This window comes from Thalassophryne amazonica, chromosome 8 (genome assembly GCF_902500255.1).
Source record: "Thalassophryne amazonica chromosome 8, fThaAma1.1, whole genome shotgun sequence".
Lineage (NCBI taxonomy): Eukaryota > Metazoa > Chordata > Actinopteri > Batrachoidiformes > Batrachoididae > Thalassophryne > Thalassophryne amazonica.
This window is the reverse complement of record NC_047110.1, coordinates 8347987-8368263: the sequence shown is the minus strand read 5'-3', so window position 1 is coordinate 8368263 and position 20277 is coordinate 8347987. Positions and strand designations below refer to the sequence as shown.

The window sequence follows — 20277 nt, the reverse complement described above, 5'->3', positions numbered from 1 at the left end:
ACGTGGGGATCAAGTGGACCATCACGTGATCTGAGAGTCCCAAAGCTGCACGGGCCACCACGCGGTAGGCGCCGCTCACTGTCGTGTAACAATGATCTAACGTGCTCCCTTCTCTGGTCGGGCATTTAACAAACTGTTTGTATTTTGGTAATTCCTGACTTAGATTCCCTTTGTTAAAATCACCGAGAATTATAACAAGAGAGTCCGGAAAGTCTCTCTCCACGCTCATAATCTGATCCGCGAGCGCGCGCTCAGCGGAATATACACAGAGCAAATTATGAAAGAGTTAAACTCACGTGGAGAGTAGAACGGTCTGCAGTTTATGAGGAGATATTCCAGAGAGGGACAGCAGTGTTGGGAGATCACAGTCACATCGGAGCACCAGGCGTTGTTGATATAGAAGCAGAGTCCACCCCCTCTAGTTTTTCCACCAGAGTGTGCTTGGTCTCTGTCTGCGCGGAGGAGTTGGAATCCCTCTAGTTGGAGCGCGCAGTCCGGTGTCTGTGCATTTAACCACGTCTCCGTGAAGCACAGTACACAAGATGAGGAGAAATCTCTATTCTTCTTCATCAGCAGTGCCAGCTCATCCATCTTGTTGTGGAGTGAACGGACGTTGGAGAGAAATATCCCAGGTAGGGGCGTGCGCGTGCCCCTTCGTCTGAGGCGCACGAGAGCTCCAGAGCGCGTTTCCCTCTCTGCCGTCGTCTCACTTTTTTGGCCAAAAAGTGAACCAGTTCAGCTGCAGGCACTAAAAAAACTGGCGTAATGTCCGTGGGTGTTGATGATTTGATGTTTAGAAGCTCCTCGCGGGTGTAGGGACACGATGACACACGATTCACGCACAAAAACAGACAAAACGGAGCACCAGAATCAAGGGTGTAGGTTTGGTCTCAGCTTTGGTAGGGACAATACCACCCCCCCGGCCCCCCTGCCCACCACCACCACCCCCTAACCCACTCATACCATTAGACGCACAAGTACAGCATAATACATAACATATGACGACATAATGCTGAATAATTTAACACTTTATTTACAATATTAAGCGTGTAGGCAAACAAACAAATAGCTTAAATAACAAAATTGCACCCAAAATCACGAATCTATTCGATAGGCCTACACCTGAGAGAACAAGACAACAAAAAAATACTTGTGGAGCTAACAAAAAAAAAAAAAGTTTTTGCAACCAAGATGTATAATTTATTCTCTTCATCAATAATGCAGTTGTAGGTATCTGGCAACCTAATAAAAAAAAAAAAAAGGGATTTCCAATGATATATATGGTGTATTACGGTAAACGAAGCCTGTGATGTCATAACGCAGAGGAAAAACACGAAAGTTTCACACTAATGCACCGCTGATTCTCATTACCGTACGTTCTCATGTAAGCCCTCACTCTGAAAAATTTAACACTGACAGCAAGCTAAGAACCCGTGCTTTCCAACAGCATGCTATATGTTGCATATATTATGGTAAAGTGCGTTCGGTGACTTTTGAAACGAGGCAAAAGTATGAAAAAGAGCGCAAAAGTGACAAAAAAGTACAGAGACAGACAGCAAACATAAATGTAGTAATTTCTGAGGAAAAGGCAGGATGTTAGTGTCATTTGTGAAGGTGTGTGTGGGTGTGCAGTTTATTTTAAGTGTGGCGCACAGCATTGTTCGCAAGCCCTCCACCCCGCCCTTCCTGTTTTTCTGCACCGGAGCAGTGTTGCCAGATATGAAATATGAAACTATCGTACCAAAACCTCAAAATTATCGTATTTTGGGAGAAATGATCGTACACAAACAAAACGCATACAACGTAGCTATTTTAGCGTTTTGTTTTGTTTTTTTTAATTTCCAAAGAATTTTATGTCACATTTTTAAACAGTAATTATAGTAATGGGGAAACTAGAACGCACTACTAGAAAGATTTTTTTTTTCTGTGAAGGGACACAAATGTGTTAATTACCAGACTAGAAAGAGTCGAATTCAACCTCGAGGTGGCTGTCGTCATCCGATGCCATAGCCACTTGTGCAGATTTTGTTGAACACAGAAAAAATGTTGACACCTCCATAAGGAACTTGAACTTTTTTTATTTTTCTTGTATATCTCTTTGCTCTTGTGTTTTGTTCATTTGTTGTTGCATTTGTTGAAATAAAGTAAAAAAAAAAAAAAAGATGTTGGTTGGGGAATCTTTCTGTCACGGCACAGATTGGATGGGAAGTCATTACTTTGTATGGAGAGGGGGCGGGCTTTCAAATGACGTTGTCCCGGGCGGCCAAAGCTGTGTGTGTTGTGTCTTTGATGCCGCCTGAGTGCAACGCCTGCAAAATGATTCTTGGGTGTCAGAGAGAGATGCGTGTTTGGGCAACCAACTGAAATTATCGTACATATTGGATTTTTTCCCATTATTGATCGTACATCGTACAGAGGGCAAAACTATCGTACAAATACGCTAATTATCGTACATCTGGCAACACTGCACCGGAGCCACCCATCCTCTGCGCTCCGGGACCTCCCACTTTACAAATTAAGCACTGCCTGCCACGAGATGCGCTTTGTTTACGGCCATGTGAGAAGAACGTGAGCCAATGAAATTGCAACATGGGTAACCCTGTCACTCTGGCACGTTGAAAACACAAAACGTGACGACTAAAATTATAGTATCGAGTTCGCAAAAAAAAATAGTGAATGATTTTGTTATATAAACAAAAATGCTAAATATTGGTAGGGACTATTTTGCCATCCCAAAATAATGGTTGTGACTTGTCCCTATGGTCCATATGCAAACCTACGCCCCTGACCAGAATACCAGGGCGTCTTCACGTGGCGCCATCTTGGAATGGGAAAAAATGGGTAATGGGCAAGTTCAATCCAATCCAACTTTTGACACTCTGAGCTGTGATGTACCTTTGCGTTGTCCAATAGGAACGACGCGTCGGGCCAAAACACAGAAGACTAGTGGCAGAAACCACTGATCTCTACAAAACAGATCGGTGCAGAAACCACTGATCTCTACAAAACAAACGTGTCACATTACTGCTCATTTATGGAGCAGTTTTCTGAAGAAAAATCCTTGGAAATGTTTTTTGTTGTTGTTTGTTACCTCAGAATTTCTGATTACTGTTGAAAAAAAATTTAGAACACTTGTAATTAAAATAGCTCAATAAATCAATAAATGGTTCTTTAGAAACCTTTCATCTGTAAATTAAAACCACCTGTTATTTCAGATTAGATAATTTCTTGTTTAACATAAGGAACCTCAGACATTTATTTTTAGACAAAATAACATGGAAATTTGTACATTTATTTAAGTTTGGTATATTATTTATATCTCATTTCAACCATAAAACACTGTAAATAAATACAAATGTTTATTATAAATGCAACAGGAAATAATTTAACAATGACTGCAGTGTGATTGTAAAGTAGGATTTCTGTGACATAAACCTCATGATGATTTTTTTATAGTCATTTCAACTTGTAATTTTGTCAAAATATGTAATTGCCTTTAATGATGTTATCACGACAGAGTAATTTCTAAAATATGAATGTGGGCGCAATAAGTGGAGAGCTTCTACTTGTGCAAATGATTTCGTGATCCGTTCATTTATTGTTAAAATATAAAATGAAACAGCTTTTTAAAAATAATAAAATAGTTGCTGTTGAAAGAGCCTTTTATTTAGAAGCAGGTGATGTTCTGCTGGATTCTTGGGACCAGATGAAGGTGGTGTTGCTGAAGACACTTTTGTCCTATTTTGAAGAGCAGAGATGTTTTCTTTCGACTGGACTGCATGGTGTTCAGCTCATCAATGGAAGTTTGGTTGTCTGCACAGCAAATGTTCCTGATTGGGACAAATAAAAATATTTCTTTAAATATAAAGAAACACTAAACAGTTTATATATAAAAAAGGAAGAAAACGGGACAAAAACGCCCGAAAAAATAAGTTATTTAAAATTAAGCTTTTGTGGTCTCTGAAAAAAGCTATAGCTTTATTTGGTAAAAATAAAAAAGACCGAACCATTTAGAAATTAAAGCGTTCACTCAGCTCAACTGTGCTAAAAGGCTAAGCTAACGTTAGCCGATCAATAAACCTTCACAGCAGTTCAGTAAACGTCACGTTTTATTTTTATATTATTCTCACCTCAGTAAAGCTGCAGAACTAAACTCCGTTGGTCAAACTGGGACTTTGCATATATCCAAAAACTGGGAGATTTCGGACTGAGTGGGTTTGCTCCATCACCCCGGCTGCCTGCCTCGCTCTGCCCAGGGATGATGCCTGAAGGCCGGCTTCTCCGTGCGGGTCGGCCCGCTGTCGCGGTTCAATCGATATCCGACCAAGTTGTCAGTCCTCCTTCGGTCGGCGTCACTCTAAAAAGTAGCTGAAAAAAAGCTTCTCCCAGCAGGATGATGGGAGAATCGTTCTACTGCTGTTTTTCGAAGCTTTTTTGTGGTTCAGGCGACGCAAACTCAAGATGCCAATCGCTGAACTTTTTTCAGGTTGTGGAAACGGCCAGAGTGTGATGGGCAATCTCCGCCCCCTTGCTGCTTCCGAAGCGACGCATCTGATATCATGCGTCAGATGCGTCGACGGATTAGGACACGTTGACGGATTGGCCTAAAGTATTCAGTGTGAAAAGCCCTTCAACCTCTCAAATCACTTCAACACAGACACACGCCATATCCGTTTGTTTTAAAATTAATTACTTTAGTTAATTAATTTGGTTTATTTGTTAAATACGTGATATTATTGAATAACTAATATTTTGCTATATTTTCCAGTATTTCTTTTTCTTTCTTTTTTATTTTTATTTTTTGATAACGCTCACATCCGAGGGGGTGGGTTTGATGACATGAGGGGGCGTCGCCCCAAACACCCCCTCGTGGCGCCTGGTCCGACTTTCCCCCATAACGACATGATCAGGAAGCGATTGTGGCTCACAACAGCTCCCAATGAAAATAACGGAGAGAGAGCCTGTGATTCTCACGTTTACATAAAACAAACACAATAACAACGTCTATAAACCCAGAGAATATATTCATTAGAGTTTTAGGAACAATATAAAAATAGTTTTACGCTGCGATGTTAATGGTGTTGTCTGTGTGCAGCGGTTAAAGTGCAGCGTGATCAGAGCGTCTCAATGCAGTTCTCAGTGTTACTGAGATCTCGCAGCGCGGCGACCTCTCAGAGGTTTTACGGGATTTCAAATGTCAATAGGGCAAATACACACCACTTGTGGGCAAAAAATTGAAAGCTCATGTAGCATAACAAGCTACAAAGTTGCGATGATGGCATGGAGCTTCAGCAAAAAGCGTCTAGTCCTTTACTGCGCACCGGCCCCCCCTCCCCTCCCCACCACCACCTCTGAGCTTTTATTGGACAAACACTGAGAGAGACTTTTTAATTTGTCCATGAAATGTTTGTGAATGCACGCGCCCAAAACAGTCATTGCTGTTTTTGAATATCCAGCGTAATATTGATCCAGATCAGTCCTGGTGCCAGACACAGATTTGCGGGGGGGGCAAATTTTGTTTTTAGATCAGAAGTGTAAAGTAGAGCCCTGCTTTGTCCTGCAGCCGTTGCTGCCTGCCGCGCTCCCGCTGAATTTCCGACCATTACTGGCTCGTCTGTCCAGGGCGGGCCCAACTGTCTCCGAGGGTGGGTCAGGCACCCTAAGACCTGCCCATGACGCCGGGTCTATTCCAGATGAATAGTCCTGCTCTGTCTCCCCAAATTTAGCAAATCTCAGTTTGCTTTGCAACAGAAGTCAACTGCAGCTCCGTTCACCCAAGAATGTCCCTGTGTGTGTGTGTGTGTGTGTGTGTGTGTGTGTGTGTGTGTGTGTGTGTGTGTGTGTGTGTGTGTGCGTGCGTGCGTGTCTGTGTCCGCGTGCCTGTGTGTGTGTGCATGTGTCTATATGTGTGTGTGCATGTCTGTCTGTGTGCGTGTGCATGTGTGTGTGTGTGTGCACGCACTCCCTTCACATGTGAAGTACAATTCATAAATTCAGTGGCTAAAAAAGTCTGTGAATTCTTGAGTTTTTTTTTTTTGTAATGGCATTAAAACAATAAAAAAAAAAAAAAATAAGGCTTATGGTTTATTAAAGAAATCTGAAATGATGCCCTTTAAGCTGGCATTGAAAAAATAATGTCTACAATATGACATAAATTAATGAACAATATAAAAGCCAAAATGATTGGTTGCATAAGTAATTAAGTACCCTTTCTGGTAACACAAGCAAATCATCACTTTTACAAGCCAATTTTCTTCAGTCAGTAGACAGTGCAGTATTGTAAATTATTATCACTTACTGAGGCGTTGCTGGGCTGGTAGCATAGATTTACATTTACGATACCTGTGTATACCCGCCCGCTGTGCATAAAGTGATGACGTCATAGCACGCAGCCGAAGAACTGTCCACAGAGGAAACGATGAAAAGGTGAAAAGTGTGTGTTGGTCCCAATATGGATATTACAGATGATTTTCTCATGGATAGTCCGACAATGACCAGCAGCCAAAGCAGCCAGCTTGATGAGGACGCACTGGCAAATTTGGAGAGCAGTGTGGTACCAACCACCACGACAAAAGTTAAAGTGAGCCAACTTTTTATGTATGTGTTTGTTGGGTGTCGTGCCTTTTGAAATGACATTAAATATTGTTAATGTGATTCCACGTGTTGTGTATCTCAGTGAGTGATAATAATGCAGATAACATGCAGTTGTCATGTGGTGTGCATTTTCTGAGCCCCTCCGTCCACGCCTACTCGCCCAAAATGACAGATATTATAATATCTGTCATTTTGGGCGAATGGGCGTGGACGTCGGGCCTCTGAAAATGCACACCGCCCTCCAAAAGCATGTTGTTGTATTAGTATAAATCTGTTGGCGGAGGCAGGTCTTCAAACCTGAGTGACGAGCCCCGTGAGGAAAGCCACCAAGACAACCCTGAAGACCTAAGGGCCTGATTCCACCAAGCTTTTGACATCAGTGTTAGCATTAGCATCGGCACTTCATTTTGTGTTCGAATGTTCACACCAAGATTATGCTTTCATGTTGTTGAGCCTGGAATTTTACATAACTAGAATTAAAATTGCAAGATCAACTCTTGTTCGCAACATGGCTGACCATCGAAATTTGTTCTATTGATGCTGCTTAATAAACTAGATGAGGAGGAGATGGAGGATGAACCCAGAGTGGTACTGACGAAACACTCAAAAGTATAAGAACTTTTGGTGGGTCCATCCACCAAAAAAAATCACATTAGCAAGTGTCAAGTGTCTCCACATAAAAGTATTTCAACACCGACGCCAACGCAAAAGCTGGAAGGAATTGGGACCTTATCGCCTTTGTGGTATAGAGACGGATTTTCTTACAAAAAAGACTTCAGCTACAGTTTGTCAGAAGGCACATGGGAGATATAACGCTAGATGCGATCTGTTTGTTGTATGAAACAAACCTTTGAAAATCCTTCTCTGCTGTGAGCATCAACGCAACAAATAAAACTACAAATATTTCAAGAAAACAAGTTTTTCACCTGCTCAAGTCAGACTGATGCCATCTTGTCATACAAATCCATCCTATTTCTGAACCCACTTATTCCCAGTAAAGGTCACTGGGGTGGAGCCTGTCTCTGCAGTCATTAGGCGGGAGGCGGGGTTTAGCCTGGACAGGCCACCAGTCTGTTGCAGGGTCACAGAGACAGACAAAAACATTCTCACGCTCACTCATAGCTACAATCGAGAGCCGCCTTTTTCAAACGTGGTTGTGTTCTTCAGTCAGCAGACCTGTTGTTTTTAAAAATGTTTTATTGCTTAAGTTCTTGTTGGTCTGAGAAACACTGAATTAGAGTCACCAGGTCACTGAACCTGCATGTCTTTGGAAGGCGGAGCACACGGAGGGATCCATGGGAACACAGGGAGAACATCCAAACGCCACACAGAAAGGAGCAGGTGGGAAGAGAACCCGGGACCTTCTTACTGTGAGGCAACAGTGCTAACCACTGTGCCGCCCCAATGCTCTAAGGATCTCACAGTCCTGGGACAGTTATGTCACTGTGATATGGGTGAACCCCAGTTTGAGCCTGAATAATGTTGCCTCTAAACTCTGTGGTTCCTCACAGTCGTTTTTGCTTCATAGGAGAGCAGCTGTGCCTCTCTCTATGACATCAAGACCTATGTGAAACCCAATGAGATTGAGCCATTACTGGTATGTGCACAACACCAAAGTGTTGTTCCTGTGAGCTGTGCGTGATGATATTAACATTGAGTGTGATTGTTAAGGTTAAGGCTCTGTACAGCTACAAGGCCACACAGCCCGACGAGCTCAGCTTCATGAAAGGAGATTTGATCCACAACGTGACGAAAGCCAACAGTGGATGGTGAGTATCCACGTGCACTTTATTGCATATTGGTCACACAAGCCTAGACCGAGTCCACGTCATATCCAAGTGACAATGATGATAATGTTCTGCGTGCATGTACAGTGGTCCCTCGTTTATCACGGGAGTTACGTTCTAAAAATAACCTGCGATAAGCGAAATCCGTGAAGTAACCTTAGTAGAAAAATAAGACCAACCTGTTTTCAGGCCCAAACATTTGTTTGAGAAATAAAAATAGAACGTTTTCTTACAAATAATTATGATGGCTTTTATAACTAATGAATTTAATTTTAACGATCAACCTACGAGCTTGGACACATAAGAAATTATTAATAGTGACTGACCAGTATTTCACAGTTCCTCTGATCGCGCCTCTTCGTCCTGGCGCCGCTCCGCTGTCGCGTCTTTTTCCACTGAGTGACACCTCGGTGCAGGTGTCTTTTTCCGAGTGAAGAACACAGTTATGGGTAGTTGTTGGTGCTCTTTTTTCTTCTGGGCGAGAAGATTCTTATAAACAGACCCGCAGAACACAATGCGCGTACTCTACCTTCGCGGTGCCGCGACTGGCCTGCTTGATGAGGACACAGAACACAATGCGCTATAAAGAAAAAAAAAAAAAAAGCATGCAAAATTGGACTCAAAAAATCCGCGAAACTGCGAGGCCATGAAAGGTGAACCGCGTTATAGCAAAGGACCACTGTAATTAGTTCTTACCATCCCATGTGCTCAGGTATTCACATCATTCATTCACCTCAGCCTCATTCATTCACCCCAGCATTTATCAGTTGATTCTTCAGCATTCTGCACACAATGAAAATAAATCACAAGAGCCACCAAGACAAAAATAAAATAAAACTTAAATTACTCTGTTTTGCTTGTTTTGTCCATGTGGAGAAGAGATACCGTGCAACAGCATGCGTGTGCTTGATGACACGCTCGTCAATATTTGCGTGGTCTACCAGCCAAACAAAAGGGTTCTGCCAGCGGTGGAATTGCAAGCCAAGCCAGACTTAACTGTTCCAACCCACACCGTACCGTGCAGTACCAAACTGAACCATCCGGTGATAAGGAGGCTGTCAGCATACGCTGACTAAATCATCAAGGTGTGAAAGCTGCATTAACGTACTCAACGTATCCAGCGTATTCGCCTCATTTTCATATGTCGGCATAAATTTCATAAATCGTCATGGTGTGACAGTCCCCTAAGATATTGCAAGATATTGCAATCTGTTAAGGAAACCGGGTGTGACCTCAGCTTTATCAGTGATATAACTGTAGATATAGAAGACATCATCATCATCATCATCGAGGCAACAGCTTTTGTGTGCAGGTGACACAATCTGGCAAATGCAAAAACAATAACTGACGCAAGGACAAAGGATTGGACAATGAGAACTGGGTGAAAAGCTGTGTCCAGCACTTCTTTTGGGGAAAATTCAGGAGGAGCCTCCAAGACCCTACCTGTAACCCTAACCCTACTCCTACTCCTAACCCTAACCCACATGAGAACAGATAATGAGGAAAATATTCTTCTTGGGCAAAACAATTCTTAGTTACATCAATATGGACCTCAAGAGTCCAGTATCTGCTTGGTTGACTACAACCCCAATTCCAGTGAAGTTGGGATGTTGTGTAAAATGTAAATTAAAAACAGAATACAATGATTGAGCCTATAATCAGTTGAATACACCACAAAGACGAGATAGTTAATGTTCAAACTGATAAACTTTATTGTTTTTGTGCAAATATTTCAAGTTGCTAGAAACTGCCAATTCCAATTTTTTATCTGGTTGTTAGCGCATGCAGTTTGTCTAGGAAGGAACAAACATGAATACTTTTGGTTACAAAAATGATTAGATGTGCCTCATATACAGATTGAAAGGGATTAACCCAAATTGCAAGCATTTTTGGGTGTTTAATTTATGTTCCCTGGGTTTCTTTGCTGTCATGTTATCTCTCAAGGATCATATTCCAGTGTTGGTTTATTATTCTCTGGTGTTTTTCCTCTGTCTTAATGATTCCTTGTGCTTTTATTTTGACATCTGTGCTTTTTCTGTGCGGCTTTACGTCCTGTCAACTGGGCTTCCAGGTTCATGTGCCACATCCTTTCCTTATTGATTATTTGATGCAATTTGCAGCTCATCACTCCTTTACCAGATTGTATTGGTCTCATTCGTACCATCTCATGTTCCTTTGTGTTTGAACTGCTGTTGCTGAATCCTGCTGTCTCTTCATATGTCATGGATCTGGATCCAGAAAGGCTGGACACAAATGCAGGACTCACACAGCGGCATGGGACGAGAAAAACAGGCAGAGGTCGGTACACAAAAAGGCAGGCAAGAATCAGCAATGGTATCCAAATCATGAGACAAAACTCAAGGTCGAAAAGAGACAGAAGGTTAAAAAACATGACGTGGCAATAACAACAAGAAGGACTATGAGAAGGCTGGTAGCAATGACACAAAAGTACAACAAACTGGCAAAGACAAAGAGGAAAACAGAGGGCTTAAAAAGAGCAGGTAATGAGGGGGAAATTAGGAACAGGTGTGAGGGAACATTCAGGAAAGAGGTATGGCAATCAGAAGGGGAAAAACACACCCAGACACAAGACAAGCGAGTGGAGTAACCAGAACACAAAGCAACACAAAACCCAAACCAGAACATAAAGCAAACAACAGCAACAACAACAAAAAAACAAACTCTGCTCCCCCACACCCCCCGCCTTTTTAAGCTTTTTTCTTTATTTGCCTCTCACGTGCCTGGAAAAGCTCATTTCCGTCTACCCATGTCCTTTAGGTCCTTCAGAATTTTTTCAGTAAAATGGTTCTTGGAGCATTAGCATGACTAAAACCTTTCAGCTTCTGGCGGAGCTCTTCCCCCCCCATACTCCCCACCTTTTTAAGCATTTTTCTCTCTTGCTTTTCAGCTGACCCCCCAATTATAGCCCGCTTAACCCCCTGCCACTTTAAGCATTTTTTAATGTAGATGTAAATTAATATTCAAAGTTTTCAGCTAGTTGACAGTCGAAATATGGAAATTGTAGTGGTACAATATGGCCAAATTATCGTATCTCAATATTATCATATAAATTGTCATGTAAATGTCACTTATATACATGCTGTCCATATTCTTGAGCCGCTTAGGTGGGTAGGGAGAGTTCCCATGGGATAAAAAAGCTTTTCAACCTACCATCCCTGGTTCTCAAGACCAGGCACCTAAGTGGCTCTACTCTCTCTCTCTCTCTCTCTCTCTCTCTCTCTCTCTCTCTCTCTCTCTCTCTCTCTCTCTCTCTCTCTCTCTCTCTCTCTCTCTCTTAAAATATATTTAGGTCTACCTTAGTAAACACTAGTAGAGTTCCACCTTAGATTTGGAATGTATAATAGAAGATATTAGTCAATCAATCAGTCAGTGTGACTCACTGATTTGAAAATGCAGCTCTTTCAACCAGATGCGTGGTGCCGTGACATGTGGAGACGATGAGCTGACAGTAGGCGCTGGTGTGGTCAGTTGCTCTGCGCCTGGTGACGCGTGCTTCACGCAATTCATGGCTGAGGGTTCAGGGGGTGAGAGCTCTCCTTCCAAATGTTGAGGAGCTGTGACGTTTCCAGCAGGTGCTTCAAAATACAACGGTTCAGCTTGGAAAGGAGGCGGGGACCCGGGGGAAGCCCCGGGAAATGCAGATATGCGTAATGATGACGTAGACTTTCCCGATGGCTCTGGGGATGAACTCACTGACGTCATCCCTTCCGAAGGGTCGGGCAAAAATTGCGCTTCTGCGCTGGTGATGGAGGAGTATGCAGGAGCTGAGGCCTGGAGCTGAGGCGAGCGCTTCCTCCTTGGTGCTGGGATTGGAGCTTGGCGAGGCATTTGTGGCATCACTGTGGCTGACGGGCCATGCGCCTGTCCTCCTGGCTGCTGCGGTCCAGGTGGCATCTGCGTGACTAAGCGTCGTGGAGCTGGGGTAGGGCATGGGCTGGGCGTGGTTAGCGTCGCTGCAGGTGACAGCTTGGGATCTGATGTGGATGAAGGCAGAAGTGTGATAGCAGCATCAGAGAGGGTGATGGAAGGAGGCGGACTCAAACCGGGTTCATATAGTTCAGACTCAAACAAAAAATACATGGGATCTTCAATATATAGTGGGATTTGACCTTGAACAAACAGCACCTTGATATTATTTAAGTCTGGGTACACAGACACAATGTCAGGCTCAGCCTGCAGTATTTCATCTAAAGCTGAAAAAATACGTTGTCTGCACCAATGATCTGAACTGCCCAAAAACTCAAAAAACAAGTCCTGAATTTTAAAAAATACCGTGGCGATTTCTTGAAGCCTCTGACCTTCAGCCTCAGATGTCATCTCATCCTCAATGTCCTCCCACTTGGAGTCACTGTCTGTGAGTGAGAGGCTGGATAACAGGTGGCGTTCGGGCTGAGTAATCCAGGCTGGGAGCTTTCCTGCAGCAAAAAATTCATCCAGCCTTTCCAGGTCTGGGAAATACTTACACAGCCAAGTGTTCGCCTCTACCAGGTCCAGGGCTTGATTGAGATAATCAAACTTCTTCTTGGGTGTGAAGCAGGAGCGGAAACAGTCAAAAAAGATGTCAATTTCTGAAAAAATGTCACAGATGGTGGCAAAATTTGCAGCTGAAACAGCAGGAAGAGAGTTTGCTGCGTCCATGATGGGCTTGATTGTTCTGTCAGGCGTGGCATAAACCGAGCAGGACACAAATGCAAAACGCTCACAAACAGACTGGTGTAAGAAAAAGGTTTAATTACAAGCTGGGATTCGGTACACAGGAGGTCCAGTAGCGATGGCAAAGGTACAGACAGACGTGAGGCTGAGGATTGGTCCAAAAAACAGGCTGTGGTCAAAAAACACAGCGTGGAGGTAATCAGAGGCAAAGACAAGTACAAGGTCGAGAGCAAAACAAAGTCAGATACCGGCAGGCTGAATACAAGGCAAAACAAGGCAAGGACGTGAGTGCTGGAAAGTGAAATCAGTCAACAATCGAGCAAGGGACTGTGAGACTGTGAGGGCTTAAATAACTGGTGATGTAATTAGTGGAACAAGACACAGGTGTCAGGGAAGGTTCTGGAAGGGCGCGTGACCAGGGAAGACAAAGGTAAGTGCAAGAGAGTGAAGGCAGGAAAACAGTGGAGTGATGAAAGTAACAAAGACACGTGAGCAAGTGCAAGAGCGGGAGTGAGTGAAAATACAAAGCAGACAAACAACGTGTGACACAATGGCTGGTGCAGTGATATGGAGTGGGAACATACACTCAACAAAAATATAAACGCAACACTTTTGGTTTTGCTCCCATTTTGTATGAGATGAACTCAAAGATCTAAAACTTTTTCCACATACACAATATCACCATTTCCCTCAAATATTGTTCACAAACCAGTCTAAATCTGTGATAGTGAGCACTTCTCCTTTGCTGAGATAATCCATCCCACCTCACAGGTGTGCCATATCAAGATGCTGATTAGACACCATGATTAGTGCACAGGTGTGACTAATCTGTCCACAATAAAAGGCCACTCTGAAAGGTGCAGTTTTGTTTTATTGGGGGGGATACCAGTCAGTATCTGGTGTGACCACCATTTGCCTCATGCAGTGCAACACATCTCCTTCGCATAGAGTTGATCAGGTTGTCAATTGTGGCCTGTGGAATGTTGGTCCACTCCTCTTCAATGGCCGTGCGAAGTTGCTGGATATTGGCAGGAACTGGTACGCACTGTCGTATACGCCGGTCCAGAGCATCCCAAACATGCTCAATGGGTGACATGTCCGGTGAGTATGCCGGCCATGCAAGAACTGGGACATTTTCAGCTTCCAAGAATTGTGTACAGATCCTTGCAACATGGGGCCGTGCATTATCCTGCTGCAACATGAGGTGATGTTCTTGGATGTATGGCACAACAATGGGCCTCAGGATCTCGTCACGGTATCTCTGTGCATTCAAAATGCCATCAATAAAATGCACCTGTGTTCTTCGTCCATAACAGACGCCTGCCCATACCATAACCCCACCGCCACCATGGGCCACTCGATCCACAACATTGACATCAGAAAACCGCTCACCCACACGACGCCACACACGCTGTCTGCCATCTGCCCTGAACAGTGTGAACCGGGATTCATCCGTGAAGAGAACACCTCTCCAATGTGCCAAACGCCAGCGAATGTGAGCATTTGCCCACTCAAGTCGGTTACGACGACGAACTGGAGTCAGGTCGAGACCCCGATGAGGACAGCGAGCATGCAGATGAGCTTCCCTGAGACGGTTTCTGACAGTTTGTGCAGAAATTCTTTGGTTATGCAAACCGATTGTTTCAGCAGCTGTCCGAGTGGCTGGTCTCAGATGATCTTGGAGGTGAACATGCTGGATGTGGAGGTCCTGGGCTGGTGTGGTTACACGTGGTCTGCGGTTGTGAGGCTGGTTGGATGTACTGCCAAATTCTCTGAAACGTCTTTGGAGACGGCTTATGGTAGAGAAATGAACATTCAATACACGAGCAACAGCTCTGGTTGACATTCCTGCTGTCAACATGCCAATTGCACGCTCCCTCAAATCTTGCGACATCTGTGGCATTGTGCTGTGTGATAAAACTGCACCTTTCAGAGTGGCCTTTTATTGTGGGCAGTCTAAGGCACACCTGTGCACTAATCATGGTGTCTAATCAGCATCTTGATATGGCACACCTGTGAGGTGGGATGGATTATCTCAGCAAAGGAGAAGTGCTCACTATCACAGATTTAGACTGGTTTGTGAACAATATTTGAGGGAAATGGTGATATTGTGTATGTGGAAAAAGTTTTAGATCTTTGAGTTCATCTCATACAAAATGGGAGCAAAACCAAAAGTGTTGCGTTTATATTTTTGTTGAGTGTATTTGGGCTGGCATGAAAGAAACGTAGAACAATGAACAGAGCTAAAACAGAATCATATAAACCATACCTGACAGAACTAAGATGGCAGTAAACAAAGAAATCAATTACCTTAACTATAACCTGAGTGAGATGGATCAAAATATAAAAGTGAATGTAATAAACAATGGTGAGATGACAGTATAAACTAAGACTGAATAATGAACAGAATGACAGCCAGTGACTATAAGATATAAATAAAAGGCCTTAACAGATAAACAATAAATGGAACATAATCAGAGATAAATAATGACCAATACCTGTGACAAAAGCAAAATACCAAAAATGTGATAAACCGAACTGTAGACCAAAGCATAAATGAACAGAAACAAACTAGGACTGAAGTGACTAAGTGAACATGAATGACAAATACCAGAATAACAGAAACAAAACTAATGATAACCTGACATGAACATGAAGCAAACTCAGAAATAACCTAAGCGGGACTATACATGACTAAAAGACAAAAGGCTCAGAACATGTAAGAGGAAAAAACAAAGTCCAGAATCAGAACAGCTGGCCCAAACGGGCCAGATCATGACAGCAATCACGCTAAAAGGTTTCTTAAACACTCTTAGATGTTATTTAATTGAGTGAAAGTTTGCATTTAGATTTCTACTATTGTAGTGAGTCACTGTAATGATATTTTCAGCAACATTTCCGTTCATTTTTCAGAAATTCTATGCTGGGCGGCACAGGCAACTTTAACCCGAGAGCCGGGCAGAAATTTGGAGTACCAGCGGCCCCCCAGTGTCTATTCCCGAAACCCTTGCATATGAACAGTTTGTGGTTTTCAATCCACTAATTATCACATCATTGATTTTGGAGTATTGTTCCAGATTTCTCACTCGAGATTCTAACTTTGCAATTTTCTTATCCTTTTCCTCATTATGTCTTTTGAGGTTTTTAATCTCTCCCATTAGGTCCATAATCACTTTCTTCTGTTTTAAAATTGTGGCCATTTCTTCAGAGATGAAGTTAAGTGACTTCTTTATCTCTTCAGTCTTTTCATCTGTGGCAAAATTTCTTTTAGGTGGCATCTTATAAATAACTCACCAGTAATAGAGGAGACCAAGTGACTGAGAAGTTGTTGTAAAGTTAGCCTAATGGCTAGTCCTGGTGGTAGCTGAAACCTGGCCCGGTGGAGTGTGGCTGTAGCTGAAACCTGGCCCGGTGGAGTGTGGCTGTAGCTGAAGCCTGGCCCGGTGGTGTGTGGCTGTAGCTGAAACCTGGCCCGGTGGAGTGTGGCTGTAGCTGAAGCCTGGCCGGGTGGAGTGTGGCTGTAGCTGAAGCCTGGCCGGGTGGATTGTGGCTGTAGCAGAAGCCTGGCCGGGTGGAGTGTGGCTGTAGCTGAAGCCTGGCCGGGTGGAGTGTGGCTGTAGCTGAAGCCTGGCCCCGGAGGTGTGTGGCTGTAGCTGAAACCTGGCCCGGTGGAGTGTGGCTGTAGCTGAAACCTGGCCCGGTGGTGTGTGGCTGTAGCAGAAGCCTGGCCGGGTGGAGTGTGGCTGTAGCTGAAGCCTGGCCGGGTGGAGTGTGGCTGTAGCTGAAGCCTGGCCCCGGAGGTGTGTGGCTGTAGCTGAAACCTGGCCCGGTGGTGTGTGGCTGTAGCTGAAGCCTGGTCCCGGCGGTGTGTGGCTGTAGCTGAAGCCTGGCCCCGGTGGTGGGTGGCTGTAGCTGAAGCCTGGCCCGGTGGAGTGTGGCTGTAGCTGAAGCCTGGCCCGGTGGTGTGTGGCTCTAGCTGAAACCTGGCCCGGTGGTGTGTGGCTGTAGCTGAAGCCTGGTCCCAGTGGTGTGTGGCTGTAGCTGAAACCTGGCCCGGTGGAGTGTGGCTGTAGCTGAATCCTGGCCCGGCGGTATGTGGCTGTAGCTGAAGCTTGGCCCCGGCGGTGTGTGGCTGTAGCTGAAGCCTGGCCCCTGCGGTGGGTGGCTGTAGCTGAAACCTGGCTCCGGTGGTGGTTGCTCAGTTCTGCCATTGCTGCTCAGTGTAGCAGGGGCATTTTTATATATAACAATTAGCAATCCCAGGAACCTCTGCACCTCCAGGTGGGTGTGTGGAGTGGTCTAACTCGGCCAGCCAGTACCTTGGCTGGTTCCATCCTGACCTCCCCCTCAGCCAGCATAAACCCCAGGAAATATAACGAGGATTTGAGGAATTGACATTTCTCCACTTTCACTTACAGCTGGTTCTGGACTAACTGCTGCAGTACAGAACGGACATGCTGCGTGTGGATTTCCTCATTGGAGAAAATGAAGATGTCGTCCAAATATACAAACACGTATCTATTTAGCATGTCCCGAAGGACATCATTCACCAAATTCTGAAATGCTGCTGGAGCACTGGTGAGACCAAATGGCATGACCAGATATTCATAGTGTCCTGTGGGTGTATTAAACACCGTCTTCCACTCATCACCCTCCCATATCCTGAGTAAGTGGTGTTTCGTAAATCCAACTTAGTGGATACTTTAGCCCCCTCTAGTGGCTCAAAAGCCAATGCAAGTAACGGGAGGGGATACCTATTTTTTACTGTTATACCATGGTCAGTGAGAATTCCATGTCTAACTGGCGTGCATTATTTTCCTGTATACGCACACATAGTTCGGTGAGTTAAACCACTGTAATATCACTCCGCTCTGGTCGTCACCATAGCAACGCACAAATCAGTTGGCGCAGATCAGCTGTGTTTTGACAAGTGAGTGACAGAAGTGCGATAAAACAATTTTAATATTTTTGGCCAAAATAATAGGTTTGAGGAATGGGAAGAGGAGGAGAGCAAACGAGAAGAACATCAAAAGCAACGGCGTAAAGATTTAACATTGGGCGAACTGGACAAGATTGAAGATGGGAAAGAAGAAGAGAGCACGAAAAAAGTAACAAAATGGGCAGTCACAATTTTAAGAGATTTTCTGAAGGAGTCTGAAGGAGAAGGGAAGAAGTGCCAAATTGGATTCATCAGCAGCTGAACTCAATAGCATTTTGAGAGAATTTTACCATGGGACCATATTTTGACACTCAGGTCCTGAAAGTGAATATGGTTGGCCTCTTGGGGACATGGTTCCTGGCAGCAACTGTATTGCACAGTGATACGGTTGGCAGGGAACCGGGAACTTGGTCTTTGCCTTACTAAATACTGGGCTAAATCATGATAACATATGAGTACATTTGCCAAATCAGGATTTGGAGTGCTGTGAGGCTCCCCTTGTCAGACCATTCATGTGTGCATGCAAGTCAGCCCCCATGAAAGGATATGCCCATTGGCCCAATCAAAATTTGGGTTGTGTTTCTTTAATCAAGGATGCCCCAAAATAACCAGATGGGACATATTACCAGAAATGTGGAAGCACTCTGATTCCGTGTGACCATCTGCACAGGCAGAGAGCAAAGAGGGATTCTCCGTAAGGCACTGCCGTCTATGGCATTCACCTCAGAAGGCGTGGCAAGGGGAGTAGTGGCAAAAGACAGGTTAGTAGGTTAGCGTCAGAACCACAGTCAGTAAACATGGGGACAGTTTCTGAAAGAACTTTGATGTAATCTTGGGTTTGCTTTTGTAGTGTTCAGCTTTGGTGCTTATGAGGTTGTGACTCACCCTCACTGATGATTTCTGCATGGGTCGAGAACCACGGACGTGGCAGCCAGAAACCAGGTGCTGTCCCGTTGATGACGTGATCCTCGGTTGCGGAAGCAGCCCGCCTCCCGGTGTCTTTCTGACAGCCTCCTCTGGACTCTTATGGGCAGAGCTATGAGAGAGTTCAAATCCTCTAGCAACTCAAGAGAGTTGGTCCTTAATATGATCAAATAGTCCTTGAAAAAAGATGTCATTATCGCCGCCTTGTTGCAGTCACTCTTTCCAGCAAGGGTGCAGAAGTCAATATCATAACCGGCTACTTAACATGAATAATACTTAGCATCAATAAAGACCTCACAGCCTCCTGACCAGGAGATGTGTGCTGGAGCACCTGCATGAATGAGTGATCAAAGCTGTGAACTGACAAATCTACGGCTTCACTCAGCCATGCTCCAAGCCAAGCGAATTCTGACAGGCGTGATCTAATGAATGTGATCTTAGTGCAGTCAAATAGAAAGGCTGGAGCCTGAAGTTCAAAGTGAAGTTCACATTGGGTGAGGAACGGCTTTACATCTCCTGATTCCCTGAAGAAATTCTCCAGACGTAAGTCTCTGACTTGGAGCGGAGTCCCTGCTGATGCCCTCGGGGGCAGGTGCGCAGCAGCTTCAGGTCTTGCTGCAGTAGACATCCTCTTATCGAGCCTTTCCACAAAAGGAAAGTCTCATCCTGCTGTGTGAGTTTCTCTACCTGAGCGCAGAGCATAACATGGACCAGGGTGGAGTCTGCTGCATCCATTTTTGGCCAGTTCGTTCTGTCATGAACATGGACCCAAAAAGGCTGGACACAAATGCAGGACTCACACAGAGGTGTGGGATGACAAGAAGGGTTTATTTTGTATACAGGCAGCGGTCGGTACACAAAAAGGCAGACAAGAATCAGCAGTGGTATCCCAGTCATGAGACAAAACTCTGGCTTGAAAAACAGGTAAAAGGTTAAAAAAACATGACGTGGCAATAACAACAAGCAAGGACTGTGGGAAGGCTGGTAGCAACAACAGAAAGATGCGACGAACTGGCTAAGACAAGGTAACAGGTAAACAGAGGGCTTAAAAAGAGCAGGTAATGAGGGGAAAATTAGGAACAGGTGTGAGGGAACATTCAGGAAAGAAAGTGCAGTAACCAGAACACAAAGCAATACAAAACCCAAACCAGAACACAAAGCAAAAAACAAAAACGTGAACATAAAGCAATGCTAAATCCGGGGCATGAATGTAGTCCCACATGACATTGTATCCTCTAATTCTTGCCTGCACTTTCTTGTTCAGGTTACTTTCTGCTGACTGTTTATTGACCCTAAGCCTGATTACCTGGATCTGTCTCCCTGCTTCCCCCACGGATATTGTTTGCTGTCAGAATGATT

General features: G+C 44.3%; 1 protein-coding gene across 3 annotated transcripts in view; it reads left to right on the top strand.

The window, feature by feature from the left end:
- plcg2 (phospholipase C, gamma 2) overlaps positions 1-20277 on the top strand; it is a 223001-nt gene that overhangs the window by 163186 nt on the left and 39538 nt on the right. For all 3 annotated transcript variants that reach the window (XM_034175720.1, XM_034175722.1, XM_034175721.1), the window contains 2 exons: positions 8123-8191; positions 8266-8363. In XM_034175720.1, coding sequence (XP_034031611.1) covers positions 8123-8191; positions 8266-8363 — 167 coding nt within the window. The remainder of the gene's footprint in view (positions 1-8122; positions 8192-8265; positions 8364-20277) is intronic.